We start from the raw sequence: 27,719 nt of genomic DNA, 5'->3' as shown, positions 1-27,719 counted from the left end.
GCTGGACTTATATTTGGAGACCTGATGGGAGAGGCAACACTGAAAGCAAAGAAACCAATTCCTCAGTTGCAATAATTCAGGCAAAAGATGGTGGTGGCCTGGACAAGACAGTGGCAGTAGACATAGTTATGGCAGAGAATTTCAACAAGTATTTGGTTTGGGAGTTAGAATTGGGAGACCACGGTGGACAGTGATATTTAAAGACACAGAAAACAAACACAGGAATAAAGAATATCTTCAGTGGAGGAAAGTGATAGGTCTGATTTTGGATATTAACTTTGAGGCTCCAGAAGGCAGGTTAGAAAATTGTTGGCCAATGTGCCAGTTTGAAACTGTTGTACATCCCAGCAAAGCCATGTTCTTTAATCCCGATTCAATATTGTTGGGCGGGCTTTTTTTAAAGTTGTTTCCATGGAGATGTGACCCACCCAATTGTCAGTGGGACCTTTTGATTAGGTGGTTTCCATGGAGACATATCTCATTTAAGGTGGGTCACTTACTAGAGTTTCTTAAGAAGGAACCATTTTGGAAAACACTTCAGAGCTGACACAGACAGAGACATCTGGTGGTGCAGAAAGAAAATGCCCCCACGGAAGCAGTGTGAAATGAGAAGGCAGGAGAGAAAGCTGGCAGACATTGCCCTGTGACTTCCCAGCTGACAGAGAAATCCCAAGTGTCATCGCCCTTTCTTGAGTCAAGACATCTTTCTGTGGATGCCTTAGTTTGGACATTTTATGGTTTTAGAACTGTGAACTAGTAACTTAATAAATCCCCTTTATAAAAGCCAACCCATTTCTGGCAGTATTAACAAATTAAAACAGCCAGAGATACAGACTTAGGTGTTGTTAGCATAGATATGATAATTGAAGTTTTGAGAGTATATTTATTGAGTACCTATTATTTATTGGTTACCTGATATTGAGAGTACAGTATTAGACCCAGGAGACACAATGGTGAATAAAACAGACACAGGAGAGGAATTCTCAGGAGCAGCAACATATAAAGGTCATGCAGCAAAAGGGAAGACCATAAAGGAGTCTAGGAAAAAAATATCTAGAAAGGTAGGAGGAAAACCAAAAGAGTAAGATGTTGCTGAACTCAAGAGAAGGTAGTGTTTTGAGAAGGGAAAGATCAGTCATGCTTAATACTTCCAAGAAGTTCAATGAGGTAAGAATTGAAGTGTACCCTGTAGCTTTAGCAACAAGGAGGACTTAGTGTTCAGTGGTGAGAACACTCTCACTGGAATGATGGTTAAAAGCTTGATTGGAGAGGTTTGATGAGTGAACAGGAGTCAAAATGTAGACAGATAGACACTGCTTTAAAAAAATCTTATTGCAAAGGAGAGGAGCGATGAAAATAGCTAGAAAGGAATAGGAGCAGGTATAGGGCCAAGGAAAAATGTCTCCCTGTTTTCCCACAATAGGAGGGAGTTGGAAAGGCAGACAAGAAAGCACTACCAGAGAGGGAGATGTCGAAGATATAGGAGAAAGGGTGGCAGTAAAGAGAAGAGTCTCTAAGGGCGATGCAACGTGACTCAGCAGGCAGAGTTCTCACCTGCCATTCTCAATTCTCGGTGCCTGCCTATGCAGAAAAAAAAAGAAAAGGAAAAAAAAGAGAGGAGTCTCTGAGATGCAGAGACTCTATTCCCACTTGTGAGGGGGACTAGAACACTGGATGAAAAATTGGCCTCTCCCATTATGACCCAAGGGCAGGAGGAAACAGTGTAGATACTGTTACTTTAGTAAGCACGTCACTGGAAGTTGAGAGAGTTCCTGTCAGATGATTTCTATATACTCTGTGAGATAGCAGACAAGACTGTTTGCTCATATTGTGTGGTGAGGAAAGAAATATAAAACCCAGCTTCTATCGAGAATGGGGACTGCTGAGCATCACAGAGGGACCACCTCAGGTTGGAAATCTTGGACATGCCAATGTACAATGAGAGAATGAATGTCACCTTAAGTGTTTAGCTTTAGAACTAAGGGGAAAAAAAGCTACTAGATTAGATCATGCAGATGGTATGGGTCTATGATGTAATGATGGCCAACAATTTTGGATCATGGCAGGAGAGGACCATGAACTTCAGCCTCCCAGGGAAGCTGCTAGTGAGGGAATGAAGAAGAAATTCTCCACTTTGTTGTCCATGTTTTTTTCTTGCTTTGTGCACTATGGCAACGACGAGTAGCTTCTAATGAGGGTTCAGGCTGCCCAAGTCAGGTCCTAGTGCTTAGCATTTTATCATATCTTGGTTTAGCTTCCTTGGAAGCTGTCTCATTAATCAGTACTTGTTATGATTATTTCAAACTGCGAAGACTGACATGTGAAGAAATAAGAACATAGTAAAATCCTACTAACAATGAATTTAAGTCGACTTAAACTTAAAGCTTAAAAATTATTCTGCTAATAGTTTTTCCAGATGAAATGATGGAGTTACTTGCTCTTTTCATGTTAAGAATATTGGGGGTTGTCGTGGTTCTGTTTGCATTTCCTTAAGGAGACTCCTTCTGTTGGAGAATATACTGACCACTTCAGAGATTTCCATTCTGGGGCACACATCAGAAGGAGTGTGTGAGATAACCTATACCCAGTATTATTCGTGTTTGTTTTTGCCAAACAATAAAGTTATTAAGCTTTATTCTTTGGTGCTCACATACGGGCAGATGTGGATTCTGAAGTATGTTGGGGGAAGAGAGTAGATTCTACAGCATGAGAAGCTGACGTGGTTCCTCATAAATTTCTTTACTTCAGCATCCTGGACACGTGGCCATTACATATGCCTGGGTCACGTGGATTTACTGATTTTTATTATCTAGTTTTAATTGGGTTAATGCATACAAAATGCACAAATGTCTGAAAAAGATCTCTGCCAAAAATCTGTAGATTGAAGTTAATGTTAATAATGTAAGCACAAGGAAGCCACAAGACAATGTCAGAGCCCATGCTTCTTTCTACTCCAAGTTATGAGTGTGTCCAGCCAAATTAAAAGGTAAAAACTGAGGCGATCTATTAAGATTTGACAAGAAGTTGACAAAGAATTCAAAGTTGACAAAGAATTTAAAATGATCAAGAGGGCCTTAGAAATATGAATTTTTATTTACTAAGGTTCAGGCTGAACCTTAACCATATGTGTAATGTGTATATACATATACAATGTATATTGTGCTATGAAATATTATCTCATAATTGAATAATGACATCATGATTAGCTAATCATTTAAAATATTGCTTATTTAATCCTCATCTCCTCCTTTAAACATTTCTACTTTTAGTATTTAATGATGTGCATACCATACTGGTATTATATAGAATACACAGCATAATGTACATTATACAATCTATAATATATTATATATACTCACACACAGATATATATTCTATTAACTTATTTGGGGTGTTTGAACTGAGAAATATTTTATTAATGAGGTTCCCTATAAAAAAATCTGGGCATGGACTAATTTGCCCTGTCAATTATGTCTCTTAAAAATGTGTGGCCCAAGAATGATTAGGAATCACTTAGTATGCTCTTCCCTACTATAGCTGTGCAGAGACCCCGCACAAGGAACAGTCCACCAGTTCTCTTGTGTTCATAGCTAAGGGCAGGAAGCCCATCCATCTCCAACCACGTATATCCAGCCTGGTTACCTTCTGCCTTTCCTTCTTAGTCACAGATTGCTTGGAGCTTTCTACAAGATGGAAAAGTGCTTCATGCTTCTTGGTACTCACCATTAATTTCTTCTTGGCCTAGAATCAAAAGCATACAAAAAAGAAAAAAAAAATGTTAACGAGAGAAAAAAGTTCTCCTGTTTTGAAACAAGGCACGTTTATGTGTTAGCCTGAATGATTGTGTATATTAGTTTTTCATTCCTGCCTCTGCCTTAAACCTGCCTAAAATATCACAGCAGCTTATACTCTACCCTGAGAACCACTGTATACTTTTTTCTTTATTTCGGGTTCACTCAAGAAGATTTTATGTTTTACTAAATTTCTGAAGGTTTTAAAGACAAATGTCTAGCTAGAATAAGGGAAGGGAGTAAATATACCATTAAAAATATCACAACAAACATAAAAGATATCCTATGTCATTCTTTTATAAGCTAAGCCAAACTGAAATTGTTTTAAGAGTCACTCTTAAAATTTACTGCAAGGGAAAAATGTTGCTCCCCCATGCCACGGTTAGTGAGCTGGACATTTGTGTAGCATCTTGTGAAATAACCAGCATTTTCCGAGATCAGGGGAGGGAAAGGAATAGGCAGGAAGAAGTGCTCAAATCCCCTTCCCTGTTGATGCCTCAAACCTAGAAGTGGGTAAAGACTCAGGGGATAAATCATTTTCTACCCTAATGCAACTGAGTTTGGCAGATGCTGCTGCTCTGGAGCTATAACAAGCAAAAAGAGCTTGTCTTGAAAAATATTCAACCTGGTTAGGAACTGGGTTGATTGAAAGACTGTTTGGCTTTTTACCTCAAGGAATACAATGACTGTAGAAATAGATAATGAAGAGGGAAAGCTCCGCTCTCTTCCTTTAGGCTTTTACCTTGGGAATCCTAGAGAAAGCCTTCTATATGTCTGTGAATATAAGAAGCCTCTAAGAAAGGTAATTCAAGGAATAAGAAATTCACAGCCCTGTTCCCCACCTTCAGTTGGTCATCTGCCAGCTGATAAATGAGGAGGGGAGGCAAGAGTATTCAGTCCTTTAAAGCTTTCCATTTGTGTCTCCAAAATAGACTACTTCATTATTGACATGGTGAATCCTTTGAATTGAAACTGAGAAGAAGATTATTGTCTCTGTCACCCTTCATAAAAAAATAAAATCTTTTATTTAGAAAAATTATTTGGTAGAAACCAGAAAATAATAAAAGATATTTTTGTTCTTAGAAGCAATTGCAAATTCTGAGCATTGTTTCTGGCTTTTGATCCACTCTGTTGAATTTCCTGTGAAAGTTGAATATTTAAAGAAAATGGATTTTTAAAAACAGATCCTTTCTTTTTTTTTTTTTGGCATGGGCAGGCACCAGGTCTCCAGCATAGCAGGTGAGAACTCTGCCACTGAGCCACTGCCTCACTGCCTCCAAAATTGATTCTTTTAAAGAAAACTTCTAAAATCAAGAGCAAAACTAAAATCAATACTGGACACTTTTTCTGAGATTTTTATATATTTATTATAAAAGTTATTCTCATGAGCCACCTTTTCCTAATATTGTTGGAATGGAAATGCATATATCTCAACATTTCTTAGCTGATATCCTTGGTCTTTTGGAGTCCTCAGTTTCAGAAAAAGCTTCAGTGGCAATACTGGAGGCTGAAATGGGCTCTTCTGTTTCTGAGGGTTTCTCTGGTTATTTGGCACTAGTGATTTTTCACTTGAGAAAGTTCTGTTAGGACACTAACACTTTGAAAATGAAAAAGGAGAATGTCAGCTCTTGGAGTACTAGACCTCTCAAAGGGGATCAGGCCAAGGGGGTTCTCATAGTACATTCCCTCTCCACTGGCTTCTAGTCTTGCTTGAAATGAATTCTTCCTGTACTAGACTGCTCTAGAATAATCTATGCATATGATTTCCATATGCTGTTCTCCCTGCTTACGAACCTATAATGATATGCTTTAGCTTCTCACACTAGATCATATTTCCTTTCCTGAGAATTTATTCAAAATTTCCTGCACATATGTTTAGTTATCCAGTCAACTACATTTTAAGTTACTTGAAAACAAGAACCACGTCTTAGTACAATGCTGGGCACAAGAAGTATACCATACATACTTATGGAATCAAAATATGCATTCCCCTTTACACAACATTACACACTGACCACTGAGCCTCTCTCGCTAGTGAGGTAGAGATAGCTAACCACCTTCTATAAATGAAACACCAAAACTTGCCAAAGATCACAAAATATACAGAGTGGCTTCATACAGTGTATTAGTTAAGAGCAGTGTCTGTGGAGCCCAATCATTTGTAGTCAAATCCTGGTTCAACCACTTACAGAACTTCTCTGTGTCTGTTTCTCCATTCAAAAATAAAACAACACAAGGTCCATTGCCTCATTGGGTTGGTGAGGTGATTAAATATATAAATATATAGCACTTGGCACATAAGTGCTGTGTAAGTATTAGCTATAAATAATATTCATATTTAGAGCCATGTTCTTCTATTAGTTGGTTGATGTGTGTACGTGTGGGTGTGTGTAATAACTCAGGGATGAGGAAACATTTTTTTCTTAAGTTAATACCTAAAAGTACTTATGCTAATGCCTAAAATACATTATCACATTTGTGCAACAGAGTTTATGCAAATTATTTCTGTGGATACTTGCCTTAATTTGCTGATTCCAGTTGCTAATGACAAGATTCGCTGTCTTTTCAACTTCATTATCAAGCTATTGAAGAGAAAAGAGAAAAAAAAGTTGGTAATGCCATTTTCTCGTTGAGTTGCAGTGCTGGTTTAGTGATTGTAGCAAAATCACCAAGTGTCACAATTCATTGGAACTTCAAATCCCTCAGGAACATATTTTCTGGGAAGAGTAGCCAGATTGTCTTTTCCTTGTATTAAGAATCTCAGAGTCATGGAGGGTTCAAGGTTTTACCTTTATATTCATTTGGTAAAAAACTTATTTCTAAATCCATAAGAATGTAAAACACCCATCATATGTGCAATCAGTGTGGAGTGGGACATTGAAAGCTCCCATTACATCCCCTCCAATGTTAGCCCATGTGACAAAAATGCCACGAAGATCAGTGACAGCTCTAGCAGTGCTAATTTTGCCAAGTGTTTCAATGGTCCCTGGAGTCAATATTACTTTAGTTTCAAAGAGATTGAACTCTTAATCTTCATTAACTTTTTATCTGCTTTTAAACAGCAAGAGTGATTGTAACAATAATGAAGAAAATTAATCTGGGCAACCCCCCAGGGAGATCAAATGTAAGTCAGGGAAAAACTTTTTTCCTGGACCAGAGTAGATTAGCCATCACTCAACCAACCACTCTGAGATCTAATTCATTCTGTCCTTTTACTTTTTGCAGTTGTTCAAATTGGGAATATATGGTTTATTGTGAAATGCAATGAAAATAATTTTAAGCACTGCATCACTTTTGACTTGCATGTATGTGGCTGCAATGTGAAATAAGTTCCTTTGTAAAAAGAAACCTAATCTTTAATCTTTGTGAGAGTGGGGCAGGATGGTGGGGTGCAGGGGGAGGGCAATGCTTGAAAGAAGATTGCAAACAGTAACAGAGGTTTGGGGTTTGTTACATAAATTATCTAAATCTCTGTGATAAATTATCATAGCACTGTGCATGATTAATGGTAAATAATAAATTAATGTTAATAATTACATTTTTATGTGGTAAGAATGATTTTGTAATTGATGAAGTATAGAGTAGTGCTTGTTTTGTTTTTGTTACAATTGATGATAGCATATTATAATAATTGTACTATTAATTAAAGTCCATGTTTTAACTTAGGGTTCCTTGCTTGTGTAGTGTAGATCCATGGATTTTTATTTTATTTTATTCTGCTACCCTATACACAGTCTAACATTTTCCCTTTCAATCATATACAGATATATATTTCAGTGCTGTTAGCTGCATTCACAGTGCTGTGCTACCATCACCACCATCCATTACCAAAACATTTCCATCATACCAAATAGGTATCCTAAAGATTTTAAGTCTTAACTTCCTATTTTCTGTCTCCACCTCGTCCCCTGGTAACCTATATTTTAGATTCTGACTCTATGAATTTGCTTATTCTAATTGTTTCAAATCAGTAAGACCACACAATATTTGTCCTTTTGTGTTTGGCTTATTTCACTTAACATGATGTCTTCAGGTTTCATCCATGTTGTCACATATATCAGAACTTCATTCCTTTTTATGGCTGAATAATATTCCATTGTATATGTATACCATATTTTATATACTCATTCATCAGTAGATGGACACTTGGATTATGGGCCAGTTTGAATCTGTTCTGTACCCCAGAAAAGCCAAGTTCTTTAATCCTCATTCAATATTGTTCAGTCAGAGCTTTTTGATTATTTCCATGGAGGTGTGGCCCATCCAATTGTGGGTGGTAATTTTTGATTAGATGGTTTCCATGTAGATGTGTCTCTACCCATTCAAGATGCGGTGGCTTACTGGAGCCCTTTAAGAGGGAACCATTTTGGAAAAAGCTACAGAGCCACAATAGCCACCAGAACCGACAGAGCCAACAGAATGGACAGAAAGAAGAGAAAGCTAGCAGGTTTCACCATGTGCCTTTCCAGCTGAGAGAGAAACCCTGAACATCATCGGCCTTCTTGATCCAAGGTATCCTTTCCTGAATGCCTTAGATTGGAAATTTGTTTTAGTTTGGACATTTTCACGGCCTTAGAACTATAAACTTGCAATTTAATAAGTTCCCCTTTTTAAAAACCATTCCAGTCCTGATATATTGCATTTTGGCAGCTCCCAAACTAGAACAAATTACTTCCAAATTTTGGCAATTATGGATAATGCTGCTATGAATATTGGTGTGCAAATGAATATTTGAGTCCCTGCTTTCAATTCTTTTGGGTATATTTCTGGGAATGGGATCACCAGGTCATAGATAGTTCTATCCTTAGCTCTCTGAGGAACAGCTAAACTGTCTTTCACAGCAGCTGCACCATTTTACATTGCCGCCAGCAATGAATGAGTGTTCCTATTTCCCCACCCTCTCTAACACTTGTTTTTTTCCGTTTTTTTTTTTTTTGAATAGCAGCCATTCTAATGTGTGTGAAACGATTTCTCCCTGTGGTTTTGACTTATGTTTCCCTTATGGCTAATGATGTTCAGCATCTTTTTATGGCCATTTGTATATCTTCTTTGGAAAGATGTCTATTTAAGTCTTTTGACCATTTTTTGAGTTGGGTTTTTTGGGTTTAAATTGAAGGGGTTTTTTTAATGTATCCTGGATATTAAATTTTTTTCTAAATATTTTCTCCCATTGTGTAAGTTGTCATTTTACTTTTATGATAAAGTCCTTCAAGTCACAAAAGTTTTTAATTTTGATGAGTTCCTATTGATCTATTTTTCTTTTTCTGTGCTTTGGGTATAAAGTCTAAGAAAGCATTGCCTAACACAAGGTCCTGAAGATGCTTCCCTATGTTTTCTTCTAGGAATTTGATAGTTCTGGCTCTTATATTTAGGTCTTTTGTACAATTTGATTTGATTTTTGTATATGGTGTGAGTTAGGGGGTCCTCCTTCTTTTTTTGCAAATGGATATCCAGTTTTCCCAGCACCATTTGTTGAAGAGACTGTCCTATCCCAGTTGAGTGCTCTTTGCCCCCTTGCCAAAAGTCAGTTGGCCATAAATGTGAGGATTGATTTCTGAGCTCTCAATGTGATTCCATTTGTCTATATGTCTGTCCCTGAGCCAGTATCATGTTATCAATATATTTTAAGACACTTAAATTTTGTTTGTTTCTTCTCACACATTTCCTTGTTGTTTCCTTTCTTATACCATTTTCATCAAACCCTGGCATCTGTAGTTGCATTTTTTTTTAGAGAACAATCATGTAGGAAAGTAATTTCACAGTCAGAACAGCTAGAAGGCCTGCTGGCAACAAGGACAGAAGAGAGCAAGATTGTAAAAATTACTTCAAGTAATTCCCCTTTCAAATGGGAAGAAAACCCTTGAAAGTTTCAGGCCCACCGTCATGCCCCAAAGGAAAAAAATATATATATACATATGTATATATATATATATATATATATATATGAAGCTGTTTCATACAGAGCCTTTATGTTGTATCACAAGAGCCCCTGCCTTTACTCTGTCTTGGTGTTCTACCCTTTTTCTGAGAAAGCTTTTGCCTTAATCCTAGAAGCAGAAACAAAACATGTCCCTCCTCCATCCCCTGCCATATCACGCAAGTATACATGAGGGGTAAAACTACATTTGTAAAAAAATAGCTGGGCTTTTTTTTTCGTGGGCAGGCACCAGGAATGGAACTCAAAATAGTTTTTTTTTAAACCTTTCCTAATGCCTTAGACATTTTTTTCTTATTTTTATTCTGTTTGTATATTTGTCATCCTCTCTAAAGTGTTAGTGATGAGTCCTGGCTAAGGCACAGCTAAGGACTGGGAACTGCTAAAGCTGTTTGCTCCAATGCATCCTAAAATATATGCATTCCCTTGCCTTGAGATATTCATTTGAAACTGGATTTCATAAAAGGAGGGCTCCTTAGGTACTTGCTTACACCAAGCAAATGTATTGGAAAACAGGAAAAAAAGTGTTGATTAAAATTAAACACGAGACGTTGTTGGCTGCTACGCGGAGGCTGTGTGTTGAAGTTGTGCGGCTCTACGCACACGCTCCGCACTGCACACACCGGTTCACACCACACACCTGCTTAGACAGGGACTGGGTCACGCGCCCCACCTTCGTGATGGGGACAGCATCAGCTGGTTACCCCCTATCTGCATGGCCACTCGGCCCTCCTGAGGCCTGCATGGCAGAGGACCCAGGCGTGTTCCCCATCCGGCCCAGAATCCTTCTGGAATGCCATGACTTGGAAAACAGAGTGTGTGGCAGTCTCCTCAACCCTCCCTGGAGGCCACGTGTGCTGCCGTGCTGGCTGGTTTGGGGGCTTCTGCTGTGGGACGGTCACCAGTACACCAGCTTCCAGGGAAAATATCTGACTTGGGGGCAGCGGGAGCCTGGACCTGCGGACCCCTTCTTCCAAACACCCAGATGTGATCCTCTTCACTCCTCAGCGTGGGGGCCACCATCTGAGCGTCAGAGGAGGGAGGTGACTGCAGCTGGAGTCGCCGGAGGCGCACACAGGCCCGGGCCCGAGGTGGTGGTTGGGGGTGGAGGTGGGGGTCAGGGCCCAGGTCACAGGGCCGGGCCCAGGGGTGGGTGCCCAGAGGTGGCTAAGGGGCTGATGTTAGCGCTACCTTTCAAAACTGAAAGATTTTCTTACAAAAATAATAATAATGACAATGATAGCAATAATTGCAAAAAGGTCACCTTAATTGAACCAGATTTGTAAAGAATCCTAAAGGTCTGATTCAGTAAAAGTCCTACTCTTACTGAGCAATGTGCCATTTTCATCCTTTACCCTTCTAGACAGACAGCATTGTGTTCGCAACCATGAGACCAAAGGGAAGAGGAGAGGAAGCCTCCATGGAAGAAGGCGACAATGAAATTGGCCTGTGCAGTGCAGAGGGCTGGTGGTTAAGGCTCAGAGGGGACCCAAGGTGGTGGGAGCCGGGCAGGATGGGGGCGGTTCCCAGAGGCTCAGGGTTTTATGACAGGCCAGCACAAACCAGTGGCCACCAAGCTCTCAGGAAGAAGCCGATCCCCAGTAGAGGGGTCTCTGTCCCTGGGTTTCCTCCACTGGACATGCGGCCAAGGGAGAAGCAAAGAGAGGACCGCTGGGGGCTGGCTTGGGACAGAGGTGGTGGGTTTGGCTGCAGAAGGCACCCAGGACTGTTAAGTGTAGGGGACTAACTTTCCCACAAGCAGGGGGACCCCAAATGGAGTCCCCAAGAGTACATGTGTCACTTTGTCAGTCACAACTATGCTGAGAAAGGCTGCCAGGATTTTCTAGTGTAGTCTGGGGATGGAGACAGGTGGGAGGCCTGTGAGCCCCATCTCTGCCGTGGGCAATGGCCGAGGCCATGTGAGGAGCCCCTGCGGCAGGGGATGCCTATCCCAGGGGCCTGCTCTCAATGGGTCCCAAAGCTACCACCTTAAAGGGGAGCTCCCAGGCAGGGACAGGGGAGGAAGGAGATGTTTTGGGAATCTTTTATGGACTTTGGTCTAAGCACAGACTCCATTGCAGCTTCCACCCAGGTACCTCATGCTTTGCTCTAGCTGGAGGCTCAAAGAAGGCAAAGAATGGACACTTTCTGCTCCCATGGTGACCTGGAGGCCCTTCTCTCTGCCTAGCCCTCGGAGCCCAGACAACTCTATAATCCCAGGAAGCCCCTACCAGGGCCACTTCCTCTACCAGATGGGGACCAGACCTAGAGGAAGAGCAGCATCAGCTCCATTCTAGGGAACTGGGAGGGGTGGGGAGGGACTGACAGAAGCAAAACCAGCTACTACAGAACTTCCCCTCAATGGCCGAGAAGGCAAGATGCCCCAGACCCCAACCATTGCCATCCTATTCAGGTGCTCACTGCTGATAAATGCTGGAGTCATGGGGTCTGAAACACAAATGTAGAGGTTACAGTGCAAAAGAGGTCAACTCATTCTGAGAGAGCCCCCCAGGAGGCAGAGTGTCCCACCTGGGCTGGGTCCAAGATGTCACAAGGGATTCCGGGTTGGCCGGGAAATCTGCTGAGGAGGTTGAGTGGGGAGATCCTCAACTCAGAGGCCTAGGAGTTCCCAGGTGAGGCTTGGGGTGGACAAAGCCATCAAGAACAAAACAACAACACAGGACTTATGGCCGGTGACAAGAGGGCTGTCCAGCCCAGGCAGAAGGGTGCTGGGATGCTGACAGAGAAGGGGACCCTAGAGGGGTCCTATATTGGAGCCTCAGAGTGGCCAAGCAGCTGCTCCAGGACACAGCCCATTGGGCCCTTCCTCTGAAGGCTGGTGAGGAGGGGTGGCAGCTGCCTCACTCCCACCGCATGGGTCCTGCGCTCCTACAAGCCTCTGTGGCACTTCTCTCCTTTTCCCCAAATTTTCTTTCTGCCTGAAGACCTTTCAGGGAACCCAACCAACAATCCTACTCCTTCCCCTCCCTGCGAGCCCTTGGGATGCTGAAAAGGTGGCTGACCTGTGTTGATGGCATTCCATGCCCTTCCAGGCAGGCCACTGAAGTGGTGACTTCTGGCTCTACCTGAGCCTGGGCTAGCCCTTGAGGACCTACGGGCTAGCCTGCAGCCTACCTTGCAGACTGAATGAAAATTCAGGGGGTGGTTATGGTCTGCTTATCACCCATTAAATGCGATTATGTGAGGGTAGAAGCTAAAACCAGGACAATACCAAAGAAGGGCAGATGGGCATGCCCAGCCCTTGTAGCCTTAGAGTGACCTTGGCAGCCCCGCATATCAAGGTCAGCTTGTGTTCTGAGTGGTTCAGGGGCTAGACCACCAGTTATCGTCGGAAAAAGGGCCACTCATCCAGCTCTCCCTCTGGTCTTTCCAGGGGCTGGGGTCTTTTGCAATGAAGCATCAGCCTGCTCTGAATGTGGTTCTCCTGCTGATCCAGGCAGGACCAGCAAGCACCAACACTGAGGAGATGGAAGTAGCTGGCTCCCAAAGAAGAGTGCAGGGAGATTTAGAAAACCAGCAAGAGCAATCCAAATAATACTGCCTTCCCACTTCCTTGGGCTCCAGGAGCCCAGAAGGCCTGACTACTCAGGACTTAGTAGGGTCTCACCCCAGACCTCACTGCTCCCACTGTTGCCTGGGAAAGCCACTGCCCTTGACCGAAGGTAAGTAGTGATAAAATGATAGGAATGATGCCATCTCTTATGCAGAGCAGTGCCAGGCTGAGCCTGAAGGTCCAAAAAAGCCACACAGAAGAGGGTCGAGGATGGGCTGGCAGAGAGAAGTGGGTAGCGGGCCCAGTGTGTGCAAGGACTGGCTGGAGGTTTAAGTCATTTGGTGCCACACCTCCAGCATCTCCAGGAGGACAGTGTTGATAGCTTGTCCCTGATCAGCTTGAAGAAGAAGTGTTCTAGGCTCTCGAGGCTGATGGAGTGCAGAGCTGGCAGGTGGAACAGGAGCTTGGCGAACCTCCCCGGCAGCTTGGGGTACTTTTGTTTTCAGTAGGCCTCCAGGGATGCATAGACCTTCTCCTGCAGCACCTCCACCTCTGCCGGGCTGGAAAGCACCTTGGTGGTTGAAGAGCACAATGGTGTGCAGTTAGCACAGCTCCGTCTTGTCCATCTGCATGTCCTGCATCTTGGACAAAAGATCCCTCAGCACTGTCAAAGATGGCACCCACCCCTGTGCTGTGGGCGCTGTTCGGTGGGCATGGAGACGGGTGGCAGGGAGGATGCAGTCACAGCTGTGGGTGGGTGACAGAGGGAGGTGAAGAGCAGCGCATTCCAGGCTGTCCACAGCAGAATGACCTGGTTTTCCAGAGGCATCTCAGAGAAGGGTGGGATCCACTTGGCCCACCTCACCAGTGTCAAGAGCTGCTTGTTCGCCGCTTGACAAATGTTGGTGACACGGTTATTAGGAGAGCTGGGGCTCAGTCCCATGTTCGCTTCTACTAGGGTTTCTATCTTGGGCTCCATGGACAGGTGGGCCTCCAGGACCTTCTCCACGGCATGAATGTTCTTGTTAGTGCTGCACGTGGACTCTACCTTGTACTTGTTTCGGTCCGTGCCCGGCTGCAGCCCCTCCGGCACAGCTTCCCAATTTGTGTCCATGGTCAGGCACTCTAGTAGCGGCAGTACTGGCACCAGTTGAGCTGTGGTTTGTCGATCAGGCAGTCCTTGTTGTCATGACAGGGGTATGTGAGGTCCTTGTGCATCACCTCTTGAAGAAGCCCTTGCAGCCCTTGAAGCTGTGCATGCAGTAGTGCTTGCCTGAGAAGTGGTCTCCGGATGGCACAGATGTGCTTGGTGAAGGACGTCATGTTTCCAGAGGGGTGGGCGGGCACCTCGAGGACACCATTGAGGCCCAGCAGGGACTTGATGTCCTCACTGCTGCTGACGGGGCTCACGGGCAAGCCAAACTGAGGGCTGCTGGTGTCACAGCCCAGGGTGGGTGTGGTGGGCAAGGGCATGGAGTTGGGGTGCATGGGGTTGCTGAGGACCGAGAAGGACTGACCCACGTGGTTGGTGGATGGGCTTAGCGAGTGCAGCTGACTCAGGAACCGAGCAAAGAGCCGATGCCCAGCCCCAGACAGGGGTGCAGAGAGGAGTGGTTATAGGACCCAGTTGGGAGCTGAGGGAGAAGGAGTTCACCTTGGGGGAGAAATCAAGCGGCAGGAAATGTTTGGAGTCCATGCCTGAGCCTAACTCATGCCCACTAGCAGCTGGTGAGGTGGCAAAAGTCACCCCACAAGGTAAACTGCTTGTGTGTGTGTGCCCTGAGCTGCCACTGAGCACCCCCACCCGCTCCCATGCTATTTTGATTTCCATGGCTTTGTAAAAAGTTTTAAGATTGGGAAGTGTAAGTCATCCAACTTCTTATTCAAGTTGGCTTTATTAATTTTATTCAAGATTAGCTGTTGGGGGTGGGGTGGGTACCCTTAACCTTCCACATATTTTTGATGATTGGCTTTTTTATTTTGGCAGAGAAGGTTGTTGGAATTTTGATTGTGATTGCACCGAATTTACAAGTTGCTTCAGGTAGTATTGGCCTCTGAAGATATTTAGTCTTCCAATTCATAAACATAGAATGTCCTTCTATTTATTTAGGTCTTCTTTGATTTCTTATAGCAATGTTTTGTAGTTTTTTTGTGTGGGTACAAGTTCTTTACATCTTTGATTAGATTTTTTCTAGATATTTGATTCTTTTAGTTGCTTTTGTGAATGGAATTCTTTCTTGGTTTCTTCTTCCACCTGTTCATTGCTTGTGTATAGAAACACTATTGATTTTGGGGTGTTGATCTTGTACCTTACCACTTTGCTGAATTCATTTGTTAGCTCTAGGAGCTTGGTTGTAGATTTTTCAGGATTTTCTGTTTTAATTTGCTAAAACTGATAAAATACAATATACCTGAAATAGGTTGGCTTTTACAATAGGAATCTATTAATTTATAAGCTTTCAGTTCTCAGGCCATGAAAATGTCCAAATCCAGTGTTAGCAGGTGATGCTTACTCCCCAGAGACCGGCTATGGGTGATCCTCAGTTCCTCTGTCACATGGGCAGGCACATGGCAGTGTCCACTGGTCCCTCCCTTCTCTCCTGATTCTGTTGCTTCCAGCTCCTGGCTTCAGTGGCTTCCACTCTGTTTCTCTATTTTCTATGTGTCCTCTCTCAGATTCTCTAGCTTTTCTCTTTGTTTCTGTGGGGCTTTTTTCCTATATCATCTCTCTTTCTTTTAAGACCCATTCTGAACATAGCAGGATCCTGAATGAGATAGGTCACATCTCAATTTAAGATTCTGCTCACCAAAAGGTCCTACTTACAGTGGGTCCATACCCACAGGAATGAATGAGTTTTAAGTACATGATATTTTCTGGGGTATATATAGTTTGAAACCATCACATTCTGTATATAGCATCATATAATCTAAAAATAGGGAAAGTTTTACATTTTCATTTTCAACTTGGATGGCTTTTATTTCTTTCTTGTGTCTAATTGCTCTGGCAGAACTTCTAATACAATGTTGAATACAGTGGTGACAGTGGGCATCCTTGTCTTCTTCATGACTTCAGAGGATAAGCTTTCAGTCTTTCACCATTAAGTAGGATGTTAACTTTGGGTTTTCATATATGCCCTTTATTATCATATTAGTTTGTTTAACTGCTGGAATGCAATATACCAGAATTGAATTGATTCCTAGCTTCATTCTGTTGTGGTTGGAGAATATGCATCATGTGATTTCATTTTTTAAAATTTATTAATTTTAAATATATATACAAAAATATATAAATACATATGTATATATTAAAAAGACTTGTCTTTTGACCCAAAATAAGTCCTAACATGGAGAATGATCCATGTGCACTCAGAAGAATGTGTATTTTGCTTTTGTTGGGTGAAGTGTCCTATATATGTCTGTCAAGTCTCGTTGGTTTAGCCTGTCATTCAAGTCTAGTCCTTCCTTACTGATCTTATGACTAGATGTTCTATCCATTATTGGGAGCATTTTGTTGAAATCTCTTACTATCAATGTAGAACCATCAATTTCTCCCTTCAGGTCTATCAGTATTTGCTTTGTATATTTTGGGCCTCTGCTGTGAGATGTATGTGTGTGCTTGTGTGTGTGTGTGTATATATATATATTTATATATATATGCATATTTACAATTGTTACATATTTATATTTTCCTTTATCACTATATAATGACCATCTTTTTCCATCATAACTTTTTAACTTAGAGTTTATTTTATCTGATATTAGTGCAGCCACCCAGCTCTCTTTTCATTAGAACTTGCAGGGTATATATTTTTCCATCCTTTCACCCTCATCCTGCTTGTATCTTTGACTTAAAGGTGAGTCTCTTGCAGACAGCATATTGTTGGGTCATGCTTTTCTTATCCACTCTGACACTCTTTGCCTTCTGACTGGAGAGTTTAATCTATTTACATTTAAAGTCACTACTGATAATACTGGACTTTCTTCTGCAGTTTTGCTATTTAGCCTTTATAAGATTTTAACCTTTTTTGTTCCTCACTTCTGTTAATCTATTTTTATGTTTATTAGCTTCTTTGTGTTGTAACTTATTGAGTTTCTTCTCATTTCTATATAGATATATTTTCCATCTGTTTTCTTTGTGGTTACCATGGGCTTAAAATTTAACATCCAAAATCTATAACACTAATATTTGGTTTGATAACAACTTAACTTCAGTAGCACACACATATACTTTTCCTACATCCCTCTGACCCCTCCATTTTTTTTGTACTTATTACCACTTATATCTTCTCACATTGTATGTCCCAAAACAAAGATGTATCATTATTTTTTATGCATTTGCATTGTAACAGATGTAGGAAGTAAGAAGTGGAGTTATGTACCGAACAATACAATACAACAATACTGGCATTTATAATTACCCAAATGTTTACTTTTACTGCCAGTCTTTATTTATGCCACTTTGAACCACCGTCTAGTGTCCTTTCCTTTTAGTCTAAAGAACTTCCTTTGGCATTGCTTATAGGGCCAGTGTAGTGGTGATGAAGCTGAAAATGTCTACATTTCTCCCTCATTTTTGAAATAGAGTCTCACTGGATATAACATTATTGGCTGAAAGTTGTTGTCTTTCAGCACTTCTTTCAGTATTTCATCCACTGCCTTCTTGCCTCCATAGTTTCTGATAAGAAATCAACACTCAATCTAATTGGGACTCCCTTGTACATAATATGCTGATTTTCTTTTGCAGCTTCAGAACTTTCTCCTTGTGCTTTGCATTTGATACTGTGATCAACATATGATAGTGCATATTTTTGTTCATGTTTATCTTGCCTAGTGTTCTCTGGGCTTCTTGGACATGCATTTTTCATGTCTATTGCTAAGTTTGGGAAGTTCTCTGTCATTACTTCTTTGAATATTTCTTCTGCTCCTTTCTTACTTTCTTCTTCTGGGACTCCCATAATGCATATATTGGTGCACTTGATGGAGTTCCGTAGATGCCTTAGGCTATTTTCACTTTAATGGTAATATTTCTTTTTTTTCTTTCTGTTCCTCAGCCTGGCTCATTTCAAGTGTCTTGTCTTCAAATTTTACTGATTCTTTCTTTTGCCAGCTCCAATCTGTTCTTAAAACTCTCATGGCCATTGTTTTATTTCAATTATTGTGGTCTTCAACTCCAGTAGTTCTGTTTGGTTCCTTTTTAATAATTTCATCTTTTTAGGTAGACTCTCATGTCACATATTCATTGTTTTCCTGGTATCCTTTAGTTCTTTCTCTGTGTTTTCCTTCATCTCTTTGAGCATTTTAAAGATCATTTTCTCAAAGGCTTTGCTTGGTATGTCCACACTCTCACCTTCCTCGTTGCGTTTTTGGATTTTTCATGTCTTCCTTTGGATGGGCCATCATTTCCATGTCTTTGCTTGTATGTACTCTTGTTTCACATGTACATTTTAATATTTCAATGTTAACTCTGGATTTATTCCCTTAGATGTCTGTTTCTTTGTTTTGTAACCAGCTGGTGATAAGACAAAGATTTTTTTGCGCTCCAGCCCTCCTATCAGGAAGGTCTGCCAAAGGTGAGTGCAGTGTGCAGGGTTTTCCCCATCTTTCTCAACCTCTGTCTTGTCCTGGGATTTTGCATATTGCTTGTTTGGAGTTCCCCTGTTTACAGGAGTTTGGTTGTCCCCTCTGCTTCCCAGGAGTTGGGCATCCCTTTGCCTGGTAGTTTTTTACGCTTTTGTCATCTCAAGCTGTTTTTGCCTGGAAGGCACAACAGAGAAGACTTTCCCAGCCACGATAGGGCCAGGGACCCATGAAGGGGACAAAGATAGTCTCCAAAGTACCTGGGGAAGGATCAGGATGGGGGCCAAGAGTTTCTCCAATGCCTTTCCAAAGCTGAGCTTTTCTGGCCTGCCCAGAAAATGCAGCCTTTCAACTAATTGTCCCTCACTGTCTTGAGTAAGAGCAGTGTCTTTATATCTCCACTGCCACTACCCCTGGTTGAGGTGGGCTGAATCGATGGCTACCCTCAGAGCCAGGCCCCATCTATCACAATTCATGAATTAAAAGCCAGGATCAGTGATCAGCCCCATCTACCCTTGTTCTTGGGGAAGAGGATTTTTATATCCCATTCTATTACCAGCAGCTAGTCAGGGGCTTGACTCCATGGTGGTTTGCTGTGAGACAGGGGAATGGGCGTCAGTAGTCGCTGTGTGGAGAGAGCAATTTATTGCTCTTTACCGGTATTTATTAGCCCTTTCCTCCTGCTCTTCCCTGGGTGCAGGGTAGTGCTGTTCTGGCCTCCAGGATTTCAAAATAGTTGTTTCAGACAGCCCCAGTCTGTTTAATGGTTGTTTTGATGGAAGGACTGAGTCCTAGAGCCCCTACTCTGCCATCTTCCCACAATCTTCCATTTTTGTTCTTTATTTTTAAGTTGGTTTGCAAAAGCAGAAGGTTCTATTGCTCTCTTACTATTGCTGTTCATTTCCCCGAACATCCTAACCCTCAGTAGAATAACAATTTTGGTTAAACCATATGTACCCATAAGCATAAATTCTATTTCGTGACTCAGTTTAGTTTTGAAAAATATATATAAATAATTTCTCTTCCATCAGATTTGTCACAAATCCCCTCATCATAATGACTTATTTTTTTAGGACCCACTTTATCTGGCTGTGGTCACTTGAAATTTGAGTCACTTTGAACCTGGATAGTCTGACTAAAGGGGCCACACCCCTTCCCTTCACAAAGACCACCTAAGTACTATTTATGCAGCTCTTCTCCACATCTACCCCTGAAAGAAATAGTGACCAAGACCCCCATCTGCTCCTAATCTTCAGAGTCAAGCAGCATATATTAAATGTCCATTTGTGTTGGCTGGAAACATATTTAAAATACTTGGCAACTGTATGGACACTCAAATAAAAAGAAAAGTGAACACAATAGAAGCTGTTCTGGAAGGAAAGGCAAATAGAAAGGCATAGAAATAAAAGATAATACAAAAGGACCAGGGTCTTTAAAAGAATTGCTTAGGTTTTTTTTCCCCCCATTTTTAAGAATATTTGAGGATTGCACCCATTATTGCCTTTACATAAGCCCCAAGATGATAAGAATAGAAAGGCATTTCTTTTAAAAAGTTGTGTTTATTTAATTGTATTTTAAAAAGGAATATCTATTCATTGAAAAGAAAACTGAAAATACAAAAACTAAAATAAACATAACCTCCAATTCCACTATCTAGAGTTACTTCTTATTAACATTTTAGGGAGTAGTCTTCCGGTTCTTTTCTGTGCATGTAGACACACGTTTATTTTACAAAATTGAGATCATATTATTTATTAGTTTTTTTAATTTTGCTTTTTAATTTAGCATATGCCATTAAATTCTTCTATAATAAGATTTTTAACGTTTGGGTGATATTCCATTGCCTGGATTTATCATAATTTATTTTTGAATGTTTCCAGTTCTTCACTATTTTAAACAATGCTATAGCAAACATCCTTGTACATAAATGTTGGGTTTATGTTTTTTATTATTTTTTGATCTACTCCTATCGCTTTTAGATCACCTTTTCCTCCTTGGACCAAAGATAGCAATCTTGCTTCAGCAGGGGGAAAAAAAGGGTTTAACTCACTGATTTTCTCTTCTTCTCTTGTGCACTCAGGACTTGATGAGTGGGCTTTATTGCTTCCAACTGAATTGATTTGCCAAGTTTTCTGGGAATAGCACATAAAAGACACACAAGCATAGTATTAGTATTTACATCTACTTTCCAAATTATTTTCTGGGGGAATAAAATGATGTGTTAGGGTATATCTATTTGGGGCGAGTTTGAAGTGAAATGTTCAGAGCACGTTAAATATTTATGATTTCCTCTGGGGGTGGAGCAGGGACAGGGAGGGACTACTCACTGATGCAGCTCCGCCGTGGATTTCATGCCCTCTGCGGCCCAGACCCAGGCACTGCTGATACAGCTGGAGGCAGAAACAGGAGGTACAAGGGTGGGTTCATTGTCCCGGTGAACTCTGACAAATAAAGCCTCAGGTCTGATTTGCTGTGTTTAGCCACTCATTCATTTCTGTAATCTAATTTCCACTTCGTCATGGGATTTAATTCTGCTAATACGTTTTTATGCATTGAGTCACGACATATACTGCTTTAATCATTTTTCATCATGGGGGTGGGGCAGATAAACTAGCTAAGAGTGAGAAGGTATTTAGAAGAGGCAGTTGAAAAGACACCAGCGTTAGGAGGGCCTTAAAGCCACTCTTCTCCAGGCTCCTCATTTTACTGATGTATAAAATGGAGGCTCAGAGGAGTTAAGTGACAGAGGGCTCCAGAGTCCTGGTGATGTCCCACTTGCAGCTCCTGTGGTTGGTGTCAGTGCCTGCTCCCTGGCAGTTTTTAGAGCTATCACTAAGATATTTTATGGTCTTGTGAGTTGTAACCCGATTTAAAACAAGGATGGCACCACCTTCCCCCTAGCAGCACAGAAGAAAGATTAGGAAGTGCTGTATGATTTCTTTCACAAGTGAAGACCTTGGTGTGCTGGTATGAAATTTTTCTGCAGCCCAGTAAAGCCTGGTTTTCTTTCCAAATCCAATCTGATGGGGTTAGACCTACTGTGTAGGGTGGAAACTTTGATTGACTTGTGTCCATGGAGATGGGACACAGCCAGTTGTGGGTGTGGCCTTTTGATTGGATTGTTGCCATGGAGACACAACACATCCAATTATGGGTGTGATCTTCGGATTAGATGGAAGTGTGACCGCCCATTCAAGTTGGGTCTTGATTAGTTTATGGGAGTCCTTCAAAAGAGGAAACATTTTGGAGGAAGCTCAGAAGGTTAGAGAACAGTTGTTAGAGAGCTGACAGAGACACAGCCATTTGAAGATGCTTGGAGTGCCAACAGAGAGAGCCGATGCCTAGACCCAGATGTGTGGAGATGCAGAGCCCAGCAGATGTCACCTTGTGCCTTCCCATGAGATGCCAAGCAAGCCAGAATCCAGAATTGTGTCCCAGAGGAGCTAAGTGAAGGCCCATAGATGCTTAGAGAGGAAACCACTGGCCTCAGAAGCTAAAAGCAACAGAACTGGAAAAAGGACCAGCTGATGCCAGCCATGTGACAATCACTGGCCTTCCTAGAGTTGAGTAGCTTTCTCTGGATGGCTTAGTTTGGACATTTTTATGGTCTCAGAATTGTAAACTTGCAATTTAATAAATTCCCTCTATAAAAACCATTCCATTTCTGGTATGTTGCATTTTGGCAGCATTAACAAACCAAAACACTTGGTTACACTTAGCACTCCACGGAAGGGGCACAGTTCACAGTGGCCTAGACAAACTGCCTTCAAAAGGCTGGACAATGAACCTAATCATGTCAATAAACCACAGGGATAGAGGCCTATGGGAGTTTGGATGGGGGGTGTGTTGGGGAGAGCAAATCTGGGCCTCACTAAAATCAGAATGGTACAGGATTTTGCTTCCAAATGAATTAGGTTGCCCCTGCAGTCTAAGAATGGGAGAATGAGACCAAAGGATGCTTTGCTTATCCAAATTTTCTGATTATCCAAAGCCAGGCACAAAAGCAGGGCAAGTTGTAGGCAATTCCAGAGATGACAAAAATGACAAAACTAATCTTTATAGACAGAAAACAGATGAGGAATTATACAGAGGCACAAGGAACTTTTGGGGGTGATAGAAATGTCTATATATTGATTTTGGTTATGGTTCCACAAAGATATACATATGTTAAAATTTACCAGACCATAAGCTTAAACCAGGAATTTTTAATTAATGTAAATATTATGCCTCAATTAAATTGATTTTAAACACAAAATCCAGGCCCACTTTTCAGAACAGAATCCAACATTTACCCCTTAGAGAAGCTGCATTTGAATCCAGATGCTCCCCTTGTTTCCCATGTGACCTTGGAAATATCATTTAATTTGGCTGACCTTCATGAACTGATCTTTTAAAATAGAATTAATTGGGGATGTCTGTACAAGTACCTAACACAGTGTTCTAGTTTGCTAGCTGCTGGAATGCAACACACCAGAGATGACTGGCTGTCAATAAAAGGGGATTTATTTAGTTGATGTATAGTTCTTCAGAGGAAAGGCAGCTAACCTTCAACTGAAGTTCTTTCTTATGTGGGAAGGCACAGAGCGATCTCTGCCGGCCTTCTCTCCAGGCCTCTGGGTTCCAGCAACTTTCCCTGGGGTGATTCCTTTCTGAATCTCCAAAGGCCTGGGCTGAGCTGCGAGTGCTGAGATGGGGTATGCCGAGCTGCTTGGACTATGCTATGTTGAGCTCTCTCATTTAAGCACCAGCCAATTAAATCAAACATCATTCATTGCAGCAGGCACGCCTCCTAGCCGATTGTAGATGAAATCAGCAACAGATGAGGTTCACATGTCATTGGCTCATGTCCATAGCAATAGAACTAGGCACCTTCACCTAGCCAAGTTGACACCTGAATCTAACTACCACACACAGATTTTTGTAAAGAAGAAGTTCACTGATGCTCAATGTTAAATATTGTTGTACTAATCCTGGTTAATTAAACATGGACATGTTCTTCATGTATTATCTAATTAATCCTCATACAAAACGTGAGAAAGATTTTATTTCCATTTAAAAAAATACTGTGAGGTAAAATAAATTGTCCTAGCTCACTCATCTGGTAGAGCTAGAATTAGAACCCAGCCAGTCCAAATAAACTCCACCTATACTCAGCGTTTGTGCTGTACTGCTTCATGGTAGCCTAGTAAAATACAATCCTAAAAGTAAAAATAAAGCTAAAAATCAGAGTCATTCAAAACCATCATTTGCTATTGCAGATGATGCCTAAGGAAGGCTAGGAATTTTACTTCCAGAGGCTTCCTTTCTTTTCTCTCTCTCATAATCATCATCAAAAAGGCTCTTTGCAATGGCACTGCCAACGTTGTAGTCACATTGGCATGCATTAGTCAAGAATCCTCTTAGCACATTATCACTAATGGACCATTTCTAGCAAATCATTTCTTTCTTCCCTCCCCCGAAAGAAGGGATCTATTTCATTTTCAATTCTGCAGTATATTAAGGTGAATGTGGATCACATTTTTTTCTGCGCCAAGTGTGAAAATATATGATCTCATCTAATACACACCCTCCCATACACACTACACACATGGACATATATCATTTTCTATTTTATATTGGAAAAAAGTAAGGTGCAGAGAAGCTGGGGTACTTGTCAAAGGTCACAGAGTAAGAGATAAAGCAGGATTCAGACTTCCTGAATCCAAGGCCTTCTGACTTTATAACACGGCTTCCCAAGTTAAATACCATCACCAAGGCCCCATGACGAGCATGGGTTTAGGAGTCATAAGGACCTGGGATTCATCTACAACTCATCATCTGTGTGACTCTGGCAAGCCTCTTAAACTCTCTAAGTCTCAAGTCCTTAGAGGGACTTGAAGGGATAAAAATAAGACTTCTCAAGAAGACCTACCTGCTGTGAGAATTAAATTCATAAAGTATCTGACACAAGGCTTGGTAGATTATAGTAAATTACCAAGAACTAGAAGACATGCTTAACATTATGTACTTATTAAAAGGGAGCTGAAATTGAACATCCATCACTTCTTAAGAATGATTTCGCCTTACCTCCTCCATACTTACTTTTTCTTTGTGCTCTGCAATGTTTTGCTCAGCTTGATTGCCAGTTTCTGAAGTCCTTTAGCATAGCTCATCTCCAGGTTCGCCCTGGGAGTAAAGGGCTGGTTGTTAAAGAGGATGTACTAGCCAGAAATCAAGCAAAATTACACACTCACACACACACACACACACACAGAGGAGGGCGCTGGCTGAAAATTTAATGCCTAAAGAAGTGGTGATTTGTTTATCCTAAGGATTCTCTTATCTTATGAAGGTAGATAACTTTTCATTTAACTTTCTTGCATATTAGTAAGGAACAGAAAACTTTCTTAGGTATCCCGGGGACATTAGGACTAATCACATTAGCTGTAGATTTTAACAGCTGGCAATAAAGTGATAGCTTATGATTGAATAAACTAAGTATTAGCTTTCTAACAGGAAGCTGCAGAGGTGACCAATGACGGATTGAGACAAGAAGTTTCCACTACCAGATGCAGCGGGAAGACTGGGGCATGCTCTCCAAAAGCAAATTCCTTGCTGCTTTTGGACAGACTGAATCATTCTCATCTTAAATGGAATCTGCCATGAAGGAACTGTCTTGTTTATAGGCCTAACTGTTGCTAAAATGAGGGCATATTCCTGTTTATCTTCTCACTTTTGAATGAAGACACTAAATATGTGGGAAACAATTTATATTTTCTTTCTTAATACGGATCAGAGAGTACTTGATGCTTATTTTCCAGTCTTTTAATTATATTTTAGAATTATATGTTATTTCATTTATTTTGAGAAACAAGCTCAGAAGTCCCTACTAATTTAATACGTGCACATTTTCTCAAATTAGCTCGATGTTATAGACTCAGCAAGGAAAGCAGCTCTTTTGCATAAAACGGAATCTAGACACTATGGGTTACAATATCACTAAATTTTTATTTATTTTTCCAGTTAGTAAAGCAGGCCTCAGAGTTATTTTTGCCACTTCAGAAATGAAAGACCATTGTTGGATGCATATTAAGAGTTAGGTGCAGGAACCACCCATTTGTTAGCAGGACCTTGCCCAAGTATAAGGAAAGGTTAAGGCAAGTATTTTTAAATACAGAAGCTGGTAAATAAGTTTCTCATTGTACTTAAAGATGGATTTCTCCGTTCTAGGAATATGTTCCGGTTGATGGGAAGGGAGAGAGCTGGCTGACAGCAAGCTGAGACCTCGCCCTTAATGAACCCAGATGCTTTAAAATCCCAGGTGATCTCTTCCATTCAGAGGGATGGCTTTAGGCAAGGTGAAAGGGAGTAATCAGATCTACCTCAAGGGACTTTGTGAGGATTAAAACGTGCTAAGAAGCCGAGCCATGCAAGAAGTTGCTTTCTTAATGACTGGAATGGCTGTTAGTGACCTTCAAGAGTCTGCAGGGTTAGACCCCTGGCTATTTCTTTGAATTCCCCTCCTATTAGTCAAAAGAACTTGCTCACCCTACTCCAGCATAGTGCCCAAACACCATCCTGCCTCAGGGCCTTTGCACGCTATGACCTCTGCTGAGTACCATGTGATTTTCTCCTTCATGTCATCTCCAGCAGATCTTGTTCAAACATCACCTCCTCAGAAGAGGTTACTCTATCTAAAAGAGCACCTCCATCACTACCCATCCCCTTGAATGATTTTATTTATGTCATAACACTTATCACTATATTTATCACGTTATAATTAATTTTTGGTGTACTTCAATGAACTTCGCTAGAATAAGCTCTATGGCAACTGAGAATTTGTTTTGTTCATTGCTATATATCCATGCCTACAACACGTGCTTATATATGGTAAGTGCTTGGTATGTAGTTCTTGAATGAATTATTGAATGAATGAATGAACGAACGAACTACCCACCAGGTCTTGATTTAGAATTCTTACTGGTCTCTATGGCAAATCTGTTCTCACCTCACCACTTTTGCAGATTTTAAACTGCTGAGCTATTTAGATGCATTTGCATATGTTGGCGCTGGGCTCAGTTCTGGTGTCAGAGCACACTACCCTCTGGCACTTGGAATAATTAGACACATAATTATTATTATTATTATTATCCAGTCCATTGCTGATGAGGGTTTTCTAGGACTTTCTTTTCAGCATTCTGTTTTTGCTTGGAAGCAGTATGAAGAGGATTAAATGTGACATTGAATTTATAGTGCTCGTCTCAGTGCTGGACATGAAAAATGTATTCAATAAATATTAATTCTTATTATGTTTTCAAAAGTATCTCTAAACCTTCAGGGCATGCTGAATATGAAGAGATGGAGGTGGGGTGGAGGGAAACCCACAGGAAGCCCTATCATTTCTGCCTTGTCTCATCCATCAGCTCCAGAACAACCCAGAATGGCTCCTAACAGGAAAGGCAATGCTGCCAGGCACAGCCTCCTCCTTGGGATTCCGTTTTGCTTTCAGAACATCCTTGCAGGTGGTACAAAGTGTCTCAAAGACTAAACAGAAATAAAAAGGACAACTACCAGAAGGAAGCATTGCTCTCCTTTACATTGTTAGTTTAATTGGATTCACCTGGGGAGGGAAAAAATCTGGGTTTTGGTGGCAAGAAGGCGAGAGAGTCTCCTGCTGGCTTTGAGGCGACTCAACTCATCCTCTTTGAGCCTGGACATCTTTACCAGTGTTTCCGACTGACTTTTCCAGACGGTGCACAACCTGAAGAGAGTCAATTACCACACAGGATTTCTTGCACTGGAAAGCGTCTCTTTACGTACAAGTGTTTTAGAAATCTGCAGCAGGGCAGATTTGAAGGTTTGCAGGTTGGCTGATAGGTTAAAAATCCTCTTAATTCTACACATGAAAAGTTCGTGTCCAACT

At 41.3% G+C, this 27,719-nt stretch overlaps 1 protein-coding gene, 1 long non-coding RNA gene and 1 pseudogene across 3 annotated transcripts in view; 1 reads left to right on the top strand and 2 right to left on the bottom strand.

The window, feature by feature from the left end:
• Positions 1 to 27,719, bottom strand: part of NOSTRIN (nitric oxide synthase trafficking) — a 79,925-nt gene that overhangs the window by 34,511 nt on the left and 17,695 nt on the right. Inside the window, exons 3-7 of one of the 2 annotated variants that reach the window (XM_077154071.1) lie at positions 24,899 to 24,982; positions 21,145 to 21,207; positions 20,868 to 20,949; positions 6,311 to 6,373; positions 3,724 to 3,741 (exon numbers count right to left, since the gene is read on the bottom strand). In XM_077154071.1, coding sequence (XP_077010186.1) covers positions 3,724 to 3,741; positions 6,311 to 6,373; positions 20,868 to 20,949; positions 21,145 to 21,207; positions 24,899 to 24,982 — 310 coding nt within the window. Of the gene's footprint in view, positions 1 to 3,642; positions 3,742 to 6,310; positions 6,374 to 20,867; positions 20,950 to 21,144; positions 21,208 to 24,898; positions 24,983 to 27,719 lie in introns of both variants that reach the window. The other variant, XM_077154070.1, reaches the window with a different exon arrangement.
• On the top strand, positions 1,740 to 27,362 carry LOC143677725 (uncharacterized). The gene is made up of 3 exons (XR_013172835.1): positions 1,740 to 1,909; positions 26,027 to 26,117; positions 27,220 to 27,362. It is a non-coding gene; the product is annotated as an uncharacterized LOC143677725 (long non-coding RNA).
• LOC143677724 (retinoic acid receptor RXR-alpha pseudogene) lies at positions 9,723 to 20,851 on the bottom strand (annotated as a pseudogene).

The sequence above is a fragment of the Tamandua tetradactyla genome, chromosome 3, assembly GCF_023851605.1.
Source record: "Tamandua tetradactyla isolate mTamTet1 chromosome 3, mTamTet1.pri, whole genome shotgun sequence".
NCBI classification, from domain to species: domain Eukaryota; kingdom Metazoa; phylum Chordata; class Mammalia; order Pilosa; family Myrmecophagidae; genus Tamandua; species Tamandua tetradactyla.
Note: the sequence above shows the minus strand (reverse complement) of the source record. Positions and strands in the feature narration are given on the sequence as shown.